This window comes from Anomaloglossus baeobatrachus, chromosome 5 (genome assembly GCF_048569485.1).
Source record: "Anomaloglossus baeobatrachus isolate aAnoBae1 chromosome 5, aAnoBae1.hap1, whole genome shotgun sequence".
NCBI classification, from domain to species: domain Eukaryota; kingdom Metazoa; phylum Chordata; class Amphibia; order Anura; family Aromobatidae; genus Anomaloglossus; species Anomaloglossus baeobatrachus.
Window position 1 is genome coordinate 585929538 of NC_134357.1, and position 11769 is coordinate 585941306.

Here is an 11769-nt window from a genome sequence, read left to right on the forward strand (position 1 = left end):
GGTGAGAGATTCTGATGACGTCACATTACATCATTCTTATCTATGGGAATAACAGATGGACAGAACTGGAGAGGTGAGGACTCTGGAAATGTCTGGAGTGAGATTTATTACTGTGTCTCTCCATAACCAGGATTACACAGTAGTGAAGAAGACCTCTAGTGAGCGCTGTCAGGCCCCTGTGTCTGAGGGATGGGGAAGACCCCTGAGCCCAATCACGGGGCCTCCACCTCACCCCCCGATACATGAGGACATCAATGACCAGAAGATCCTAGAACTCACCTACAAGATGATTGAGCTGCTGACTGGAGAGGTGACACTGCTGGGAATGCTGGGAGATTATACAGTAACGCTATGAAGGGATCGGGGGTGACGGTATCATTGTATGTGTCAGGTTCCTATAAGGTGTCAGGACGTCACCGTCTATTTCTCCATGGAGGAGTGGGAGTATTTAGAAGGACACAAAGATCTGTACAAGGACGTCATGATAGTGGATCCCCAGCCCCTCACATCACCAGGTAATAGACAGGACTAAATACACACGGCCTATAATTATCTGTATGTAAGGAATGAATTCAGTCCCTGTATGTGTCTCCTCCAGTTCTATCCAGTAAGAGGACAACACCAGAGAGATGTCCCCGTCCTCTTCTCCCTCAGGACTGTAAACAAGAAGATCCCGATGTCCCTCAGGATGTGTTTCCTCCAGTTCTATCCAGTAAGAGGACAACACCAGAGAGATGTCCCCCTCCTCTTCTCCCACAGGACTGTAAACAAGAAGATCCCGATGTTCCTCAGGATGTGTTTCCTCCAGTTCTATCCAGTAATAGGACAACACCAGAGAGATGTCCCTGTCCTCTTCCCCCACAGGACTGTAAACAAGAAGCTCCCGATGTTCCTCAGGATGTGTTTCCTCCAGTTCTATCCAGTAATAGGACAACACCAGAGAGATGTCCCCGTCCTCTTCTCCCACAGGACTGTAAACAAGAAGCTCCCGATGTTCCTCAGGATGTGTTTCCTCCAGTTCTATCCAGTAAGTGATATCTACTCATGTACTTTCTGCACCAATTTTGTGTTTACATTTTTAGGCTTTCTGCTCTGTTTTTTTTCAGCTGTATTTTCTTTGTTTCTGCTTCTTCTGTTGTTTCTAGTGCCTTCTCGATATCGTTATGATGGCAACTCAAAAATTTACAGAGGGTTCATGAATACTCTATTTCCCTGAAAAAAAAAACCTACCCCAAAAATAAACCCAGCATGGTTTTATGGGATTTGTGGAGAACGCTTGAAAAATAAGCCCTATTTACAGTCAGAGCCAGCGTTAGGACGTGTCAAACTGTGCAATTTTTCAGGAACCCCACTCTCTTAGGGACCCCATCAGTTATATTCTGAGGCTAATTGTTAAAGGACCTTTGATGACTTCAATTATATGTGACATGATGTAACCAAACGTGTCTTAATTGCAGGAATCTAAAAGAACTGAACAGAAGACAGACTGGCATAGAGGACTGGCATTAGGGGGAAGGGAGAGCAAACTGGGCAAGTTCACAGGGCCCCATTCTCCTAGAGGTCCCAGTGTTTATATACCGATTATAGGACTGCTTATGGACCTTTTCGACATCATGTCATGTGACCAAATGTCTCTTAATTGCAGGAGTCTAAAGCTGAAGAGGAGACGAGGTGGTGTGTGTGTAGATAGATAATAGAAAAAAGAGTTATAGCTGCACACTGAAATGCTAAAGTTTGCAACTACCAAATAATCTAATATATAAATGTGTGTGTGTGTGTGTGTGTGTGTGTGTCCGCTAAAGGAATCCGCACCGTTGCGTGTACAGTCACAAAATCTTTCACAAACACCCAATTTGACTCAGGGAACATTATAGACGTCATAGGGTAAATTTTAACCCTATGCTTTACAGTTATTTCCCAAAAAGGTGCCTCCATGAAAGTCAATGAAGCTGGGAGCCACAATGCAGCCAGAACTTCAGAAGAATGATGGCGTGTTAAAATGCGCAGCCACACCCTTGAATGTAATATTGGCGTGTCACAATACAGTCAGGAAAAGAGACAGACAGACACAGACGGACAGGGAAAGAGACGGAGACAGACAAAGAGATAGAAAGACAGAGACAGACAGAGAAAAAGACAGACAGGGAAAGAGACAGACAGACAGAGACTGGGAGAGGGACAGTTACTATCCTGTGCAACGTCATGTACTACAGCCAGTTTCTAATAAAATTATTGCTTTAGAGAATGTGAACTACTGGCAACCTACCCTGGATGGAATGGAGACACCTACAGAAAGAGATTTGACACCTAGACCCTGACTCATCAAAGCAATTATGGCAGAATTCTGGCATAAATCACTTCAAAAGTTCTCAAACATTTTTGTGCAACACAGAGTTGTGAAAAAATTGTGCGACTTTTGGAGGTTTCACACCAATTTTAACGAGCTTTAACCAGAATGGGGATGTGATGCCACCGCTTCTCTAATTTGTAACAAACTGCAGCGTTCCCTATGCCAGAAATCTCACTCCAGTCCCTCACGTCATTTTTCAGTGTTTATCACCGGTCTTGATGAATTGGAGCCCTAATGTTTATGTGCACAGACCGCAAGACTCTGCTACCTGCTTTGGTTACAGAGCCTAAGGATGGGTCATCAACGTTACAGTCCAGGACAACCCCGTTAAATATCCGGCATCTATCTCTAACGATTTTATTTTTATCTTCGAAAAAAATCTCTTTAAAATTGTCTATGTTGTGGATCAATGTTATACGGAGATTTTTGCAGGTTTTTTCAACTATCATGGCTGTGGAAACTAGATTCTGGCACTCTGCCTGCTAACGTCTCTGATGTCTGTGAGCAGCGCAGGGAGACGCAGGCAAACCACAGACTTAAGCAGGCTAGCAAGAGTTAATCTCTGCTGAGCTGCTTGCTAATTTGATCATATGCTGTGTGTCATTCGCTTCCCACCAGGATATGCTGGCTGGACTATTCCATTAATGCCAGCTATAGTTTACCTATACTGGTTTGGTGGGGTGTTGTGAAACAGACTTACGGGTGGTCATTGTGCATTATTACTGTGAGCGGTTGTGGTGTTAACCCTTGTTGTCTTTTTGTTGCTGCCTTCCTCCTCTTGTTTTCTCCTTAGTCCCTCATTGCCTATTTCTGTGAGTTTGCAGTGTGTGTGAATTTTGATTTTCCCGTATATCTTAATCTATTTCCATCATACTTTTGCCCCTTTCTTCCCTGGAGGGATAACAGATTAGATCTGGTCAGGAGAATAGTAAGACCGGCATCTCCACCTTCAGGGGTAAGCCAGAGGTTAGGAATAGTTTTGGGTCCTCTAGCGTGAGGGACAGTATAGGTGCTCCCTCTCCCTTGTTATCCTGCAGTCACATTGTGATAATCAATCAGATTATTTACTGTAGCACATTCCAGAGAAATGGTGCTACTGGAGAGATATCTTGCAGACAGGAATGGGAGGTCCGAATTAACAACAATGTAACTCTTAAGGCCCCGTTACACGCAACAACGTATCTAGCGATATATCACCGGGGTCACGGATTCCGTGACGCATATGCAGCATCGTTAGCGACGTCGTTGCGTGTGACACCAACTAGCGGCCATTAACAATGGAACATACTGACCAAATCGTCCATCGTTGACACGTCGTTCGTTTTCCAAAAATCGTTGATTCTTGAGGACGCAGGTTGTTCGTCGTTCCCAAGGCAGCACACATCGCTATGTGTGACACCTCGGGAACGACGAACTACAGCTTACCTGCGGCCGTTGGCAATGAGGAAGGAAGGAGGTGGACGGGATGTTACGGCCGCTCATCTCCGCCCCTCCGCTTCTATTGGGCGGCCGCTTAGTGACGCCACACAGACCGCCCCCTTAAGGGCACTTTTACACACAGTGAAATCGCTAGCGATGTCGCTGGTGAAAGCACCCGCCCCCGTCGGTTTTGCGTCACGGGCAAATCGCTGCCCGTGGCGCACAATATCGCTAAGAACGGTCACACGTACTTACCTGCCTAGCGACATCGCTGTGGCCGGCAAACCTCCTTCTTTCTAAGGGGGCAGTTCGTGCGGCGTCACAGCGACGTTACTAAGCGGCCGCCCAATAGAAGCAGAGGGGCGGAAATGAGCGGGCGGAACATCCCGCCCACCTACTTCCTTCCTCATTGCCGGCGGCCGTAGATATGGTGATGTTCCTCGTTCCTGCGGTGTCACACATAGCGATGTGTGCTGCCGCAGTAACAACGAACAACCTGCGTCCTGCAACAGCAACGATAATTGGGAATAGAACGACTCGTCAATAATCAACGATAACGTAAGTAATTTTGATCGTTAACGGTCGTTCCTGCGATTCACACGCAATGACGTCCCTAACGAGGCCGGATGTGCGTCACGAATTCTGTGACCCCAACAACATCTCGTTAGCGATGTCGTTGCGTGAAAAGCGGCTTTTAGAAAGAAGGCGGTTCGCCGGCCACAGTGACGTCGCTAGGCAGGTAAGTCCGTGTGACGGCTCCTAACGATGTTGTGCGCCACGGGCAGCGATTTTCCCGTGACGCACAACCGACGGGGGCAGGTGCTTTCACCAACGACATCGCTAGCAATATCGCTGCGTGTAAAGCCCCCTTTAGATCTCAAAATTGAAAATTTAGAAATTTTTTTTTACTAATTTAATTTCTAATGTTATGGTTTTAAAAAAAAATTATCAAGATAATATCATTAAAAAATAATAACATTGTGGTTTTTTTTAGCAGATAACTGTATCGGGAGTTCAGATGGAAATTTAATATCTTCAGAATTTAAAACAAACGATCACAGTGTCCCACATGATACATATGAAGAGCATGCTGTTGTCCCAGATATACCTCCAGCCCTACCTTGGAAAGCTCTATCATCTGATCTTTTCAAACAAGTCCAAAATTCCCATTTATCACAGAATTGTAAGCAAAATCAAAGTTACAGAAGGGATGTGGAACATGAAACGGCTCCAACAAAGGAGAAACCATATTCATGCTCAAAATGTAGGAAACCTTTTATTTGGAAATCACACCTTCTTAGACATCAGAAAATTCACACAGAGGAAAAGCCGTTTTCATGTTTATTGTGTGGGAGATGTTTTATTGAGAAATCAGAACTTGTTAGACATCAAAGATCTCACACCGCGGAGAAGCCATTTTCATGTTCAGAATGTGGGAAATGTTTTATTCGGAAATCAAATCTTGTTGTGCATCAAAGATCTCACACAGGGGAGAAGCCATTTTCATGCCTGGAATGTGGAAAATGTTTCACTAGAAAATCAACTCTTGTTGACCATGGAAAGTTTCACACGGGATAAACCATTTTTATGTTCTGAATGTGGAAAATGTTATTCTCAGAAATCAGATCTCGTTAAACATCTGAAGAAGCTGCACAGGGAAGGAACCTTTTTCATGTTGTGAATATTTGAAATGTTTTGCTGGTATATCAATTCTTGTCGACCATGAGAAAAGCCACACAGTAGAGGAGCCATTCTTGCATTCGGAATTTGGCAAATGTTTTTATCATTAGTCAGGTTCTGTTGTCAGAGAAGTCGCATGGGAGAAGGCATTATGATGTACCATGAGTCAAAGGGTTTTATCCAAAAATCAATTGCTCCAGTAAGAATTGGTCAGGAAAAGCACCAATTTCTCTCTTTTTAAACTTACTGTATTATTATGACCATAGGACACACCTAGGTTTTAGAGGGGGGAATGGGAAAAAAAAACCAATTGAAGCAAAAAATGCAGTCATAATGCACTGTTATGGGGGGGAATCTGCTGCTGACACTTATGGGGGTAATATCCCACAATTCTGTACTAATGTCCCCCATCCTGGGCCCCTTCCAGTTTTATGTGTCTCTGATCCTGGTGTATATGTCCTTCTTCCTGGTATATATGTTCCCCATCTTTGTCCTGCCCTGCTATATATGGCCCTCATTCTGGTATTTATGGCCCTCATTCTGGTACACATAATTCTCATCCTGGTACACATGATTCTCATCCTGGTATGTATGTTTCTCATCCTGGTATGTATGGCAATCATCCTGGTATATGTGGCTGTCATCCTGGGCCCTTCCTGGTATATATGATTCCCATCCTGGGCCCATTCTGGAATATATGTCCCTTATTTTGGTATATGTAATCCCGATCTTGGTATTTACAGGTGAAAATTGGCCCCTTTAGCTCTTAGGCTGCAGGTTGTACTAATAATGTGTGTGCACCTCCTGTCATCCTGGCATATATGTCCCTCATCACGCTGCAGACATAAAAAAAATGATTATACTCACCATCCCTCTGCTCCCCCAGAGTGCGGTGTTGTCTTTTATGCTGGCATGTGAGTTCAGTGTGTAAGCGAAGCATTGCATGACGTCACTGCCATGCACCTGCAGTTACACGCAGACATCAGCTGCCGAAATATTCACTGCTCAACACACCCGAGATTATGGACTTGGGGAGCAGTGAATATTCATTCTCTATTAGTAGACAAACGTGATCATCCAGCCACAGCATTACGTTGGCGGCTGGGTGATCATGTGTGCCCGTTCTTAAAGAGAATAAATAGACACGGCTCGCCATGCCCATAATTCCGTCCATTCCTCGATGGCGGTTTCAGTGCCTAGAGGTAGATTGGATTATAAGAGTGAGCAGCAGTGACTATTCACTTTCGTTATTAGCGGCACACTGATAACCCCAGCGCTGGTTCCTGCCTCCTGTGACCCACTTCTCATCTGCCACCCCTCCAGCCACAGTCAGGAGCATTCAGACTATGAGAGACACCCCCTTTCCTATACAATTGTCAAAATCATATATATGGCCCTAAGTACACTAGAAAATGGAATTTTGTTAAGAAAATTCCGCAGGCTCTGAAAGATTTCCGCACCCGTGGAAAAAAATGGAAACAAAACGCACCGAAATCCGCATGCGTTTTGTAGCGGTTTTGGTGCGTTTTTTCCGCGGGTTGGTACATGTGTTTTAATGCATTCAATGCAATAAAGCACATTGAAAAAAAAAGGTAATTTCCTTTTGAGATATATAGATAGATAGATAGATAATAGATAGATGGATGGATAGATAGATAGAGGGATAGATAATAGATAGATAATAGATAGATAGAGGGATAGATAGATAGATAGATAGATAATGGATAGATATATAGATAGATGGATGGATGGATAGATGGATGGATAGATAGAGGGATAGATAGATAATGGATAGATATATAGATAGATAGATGGATGGATAGAAGGATAGATAATCAATAGATAGAGTCCCTGTGAGGACGCACTGTAGTTCTCACGACCGGTAATGTGTTCACATACCGACCTTGAGAAATGACCTGTGGTTACCTCTGCAGTCTCGTTACGTGTGACAGTGTATCAGACGCGGCTGCAGCAGTCTGCAAGCGTCGTGGGACCTGCGTGGATTACGCCGGAGCTGTGTGTTTGGGTGGGGGTTAATAAAGGAGTGAAAGAGGGGGCTTTTTTGCTATTTTATTTAAAATAAAGGATTTTTCGGTGTGTGTTTATTCACTTAACTTACGGGTTGGAAACTGTCTCATAGATGCTGCCATGATTAAGCCTGGACTTAGTGGCAGCGATGCTCTGAGATTAACTCATTATTACCTTGATTGCCACCGCATCACGGCAATCTGGAAGAGCCGGGGACACGCCGGGACTGTCGCATAATGAATGTGACAGTCCTGGGGCAGCTGCGGGCTGATATTCTCGGCTGCGGGAGGGGGGGCATTAACCCTGGCCCTCACCCTCCCCAGCCTGAGAATACCGGGCCGCCGCTGTGTGTTCACCTCGGCTGGACGGTAAAAATATGGTGGAGCCCGCATTTTCTTTTTGTTTTTTTATTTTTATATGTACGTTTGATTTGTATGTGTATTCTATATGTCTGTGTCTGAGTGTGATGTGTGTGTGTTTACTCTCTGCTCCACTTCCTCTTCTTGTCATAATGACATCAATTCCCTGCAAACCGCAGTGATGAACATTATGTCCCGAAAACGCGAAATACCGCAGGGAATAATGCAGGAAAACGCAATGAAACGCACAGAATTTGCTGCCTGCGTTATTCCCTGCGGGATTTCACAATTACATTACAGTCAATGGAGTGAAATCCCGCAGCTACCTGCGTAAAAGAAGTGACATGCAATTGTTTTTGCTGCGGGAATCCCGCTGCAAAACATGCAGCTGTCAAAATCCGCCTAGTGCGCACAGGATTTTTTTTTCCCATAGGATTTGCTGGTGAATCACTGCAGAAAGGTTATGAACATTTTCTGTAGCGAAACATGCGGGAAATTCCGTCTAGTGCGCACAAGGCCTAAAAGGGCACAAATTATTGTGAATCTGTCTGACTATTTCAGGCACCAAAAATTCTCGCAAAAAACTGATGAAAGGAAAGCTAAAACTGATTCACAGACTAAAAAACTTCTTAATTTTATAAAATGTAATTTTATTAACAGAAGCAATCAGATAAAAAACACTTCCACAGTATGTAGCAAACAATCCATTTAGTGCCATACAATCAATAGAGGCATATATCCCCACATATGGGGTCGATTAGGGGTTGAGGGTTGATAATATCACAACCTCCTCACAAATATAGTAATTGGCAATATATTCAGAACTATATCTCAACACAGAATCAACTAATCTAGGGTAAAGAGTTGTCTTTAGGGATCTTGACTGTAGGACCCTTGACGATTGGACTGTTTAGGGATATTTTTTTGTTATGCCTAATTGACATTTGTTTTGTTTTTTGCTCCTAAATAGGGGAAACACATAGGGATATAATCAGAAGGGGGATATATGTCTCTATTGATTGTTTGGCACTAAATGGATTGTTTGCTACATACTGTGGAAGCGTTTTTTATCTGATTGCTTCTGTTAATAAAATTAAATGTTATAAAATTAAGGAGTTTTTTAGTCTGTGAATCTATTTCAGGCACCACTCTCTTTCACTAAACTTCTCTAACAACTTTTAATAGTGTCCCTAATGTCCCCCAAAAGAAACTTCCAGGGTGTGAGATCCCACAACTCTCAGTGATCACTCAGTGAGATCACACAGTGAAAGATTGAGCTCTACGACCCCAGCGCTGCGGCATCCTTCTTAAGCAGTTCAGTAAAATCTTAAAAGACTATGTGACCGCGCTGGATTAGGTGAGAGAGCAATGTGTCATGCTTAGAGCAGCTGCAGAGATTTGTGGGATCCCGCTCTACACACTGAGATACCAAACAATGGAAATTCGGGCTCAACTCTGCTAGTAAGTTGGGCATTTCGAGAGCCTTTAGGAACATTTGTGAAAGGTTTTGATACTGAATTATATTTAGATAATTCACTAATTTCAGGTTTCCCACTGCTTTGTTTACTAAAAAGCGAAGCCCCAGATTGGAGATAGGAACTCTGAAGTTTATCATATTGTATACATTGTATAAAATTGCATTTCAAAGCTTGTTATTTTGTTAAAAAATGCTTGTAAAATATATATTCTTCATACCTAGCTTTCTCTATTGTCTACATGTGATGATTTTGCATCAGAACCTCTGTAGTTGAGGCAGAAGTGTAGACATTTCACACAAAAATAGTGAGGGGAGAATTGAACCATACTGCATCCTAGTGTCACGCTAGGTATGGGGAAGTACCAAGCTCACGGCGAAAGGGAATGGAAGGGAAACTTATGAACTGGTAACCGTGGACAATCACAAAAAATCCCATAAATCAGGAAAAATCAAAACCACAAGATTAGTTGGAAACTAAGCTAACCGCAATCCCCTATTTATCGGACAACACTAACAGAAGCAGTGGGATGTTCCTAACACACCTAGACACCTCGTCACTGCCGGAGAAACTTGCTACATTTCAAAGATTGAAATGAGGAATCCTAACTTGCCTTGGAGCAGTCCCCAAAGAAATAGCAAGCCCCCAACATGTAAACAATAATGATGTAAGAAAACACAATACACAGAAAATATAGTTAGGAAAGGTGAGGCCCGACTTACTAGATAGGACAAGACAGATAACTGAGTGCGGCCAGCAAAAAAACCCTGCAAAAAATACCAAACTCCTGATAGGAAAAAAATACTAAGAACACATGGTCTCTCCCCCACTCTATCAGGTACTCTTGTGCCAGACACTTTAAAAAGAACTGCAGATATAATGGGAAGGAACAAAATCACAGAACAAACAATATTCTAAAGTGCAAATAATGCAAACATGAACAGGGAACAAGCTCCCTTTCTTGCTGCTGGTCTGCTGCTCTGGTCTGGTCACAAAAGCAGAAAGACAGATTCTCACATACAAAAAACCAAACAAAGAACCAAATAGAATAATAATAAGAAACACCCTTAAGTGCAATTCTAGCAATCAAGCACAGAAACTAGTAAACTTATCTGGAGTAAATTCAGGCACAGAATAAATTGGAGAAACTGAAGGGAAAACTCCCAGCCATCTTCAGAAACAGAGGAACCATTCTTCATAGGCGGCCAGGCAAAAAGTGCTCTCCTAAATACACTAGGCTGATTTGCAATAGGACTTCCTGAATTCCTAATTAAATCCATCACCTGTTTGAGTCACAGATTCAGACTCAGCTTCATTACCATTCCTGGCCACCAGAGGGCACTACACACAGCACCCACTCGGATGACATTCACAACAGGAAACCCTGCGTCTAAGAAGATGGTGACTCCTAACCAAACCTACTGCTGGTCCCTGGGGTCCCTCACTAACCTAAATAGGTTCCGCATCTTGTAGGATACCTGACCCTAGGTATCCCTAATGTTGGGCCATAAATAGGGAACGGGTGGGATGAGCTCTTCGTCAACCCCACTAAACAACTATAGAAACACAGAAGGGACAAGGGGAAAAGCATGAACTACTTATCATTAGATGACTCAGGAAGGAGTTCAGCAGAGCTTTCAGCGACAAGACCACAGAGGAGAACAAACCACCTGCTTACAACCTCGGCTAGAAGGAACTGAAAATATCACCAGCACAATCCAAAAGGAAGGAAGAGGTATTTAAACACACAAGAGAATACTGATAATATACAGCTGGGTGGAAGGCGAGCTCCTGCTGGGTCCAAAAGGGAGAGAGATGAATCCAGCAGGAAAGCTACCTATACCAATGAATAGCAACATCAGGAATAATAGAAAGTCAGGGAGCATTCTGTGCAGCCAGACGCTGTGACCATTGATGGCAAGAAACCACATGACTGTCACCGTGACACCTAGATATGTGGAGGTTGTTAGGACACTCTGGTCCCAATTCATCAAAGCTTTTATGACAAAATATTGTCACACAAGCTTTGCAAAGTCTCACAAATTTGGCTTAACTCAGAGTTGGTGAAGAGCAAGTAACATTTATGATACTTATGCTGGGGTTTCCTGAATTAGTGACTCTGATTCCAATGTGTGTCACTTACTGGGCTGCTTGCTGTAGTTTTGATAAAATCACTGTATTACCAGTAGTGGATTATCACTAGAGAACTAGTAAACCTGCTGCCATGTATCCTCCATCTCCATAAGCTCTGTATAACCCCACTCCACCCCTGATTGTCAACTTTCTGTCAATGCCCATTGTACACAATTGCCAATCAGTGGTGTGGGTCAGATTATACACAAAGCAGCATTTCGAGAACTGTTAGATCTTAAGCAGATAAAACTGATGTTTATCAAAACTTCAACAAGCAGCCAAGTAAGTGACACATCACTGAAATCAGGGTCTCTGCTTATACAGC

General features: G+C 43.3%; 1 protein-coding gene across 1 annotated transcript; it reads left to right on the forward strand.

The window, feature by feature from the left end:
- The first annotated feature begins 382 nt into the window (after positions 1–382).
- Positions 383–8495, forward strand: LOC142313149 (uncharacterized). The gene is made up of 3 exons (XM_075352138.1): positions 383–515; positions 599–1027; positions 4767–8495. The coding sequence occupies exons 1-3, from the start codon at positions 383–385 to the stop codon at positions 5345–5347; spliced, it is 1143 nt and encodes a 380-aa protein (XP_075208253.1). The 3' UTR covers positions 5348–8495.
- Positions 8496–11769: the final 3274 nt, after the last annotated feature.

Bases quoted from the DNA above. Each gene is read 5' to 3' on its own strand.
- LOC142313149 (XM_075352138.1), top strand. From the start codon at position 383: ATGTGTCAGGTTCCTATAAGGTGTCAGGACGTCACCGTCTATTTCTCC. The intron at 516-598 runs GTAATAGACAGG...TGTCTCCTCCAG, and splicing joins CCAGCCCCTCACATCACCAG to TTCTATCCAGTAAGAGGACA. The intron at 1,028-4,766 runs GTAAGTGATATC...TTTTTTTAGCAG, and splicing joins GTTTCCTCCAGTTCTATCCA to ATAACTGTATCGGGAGTTCA.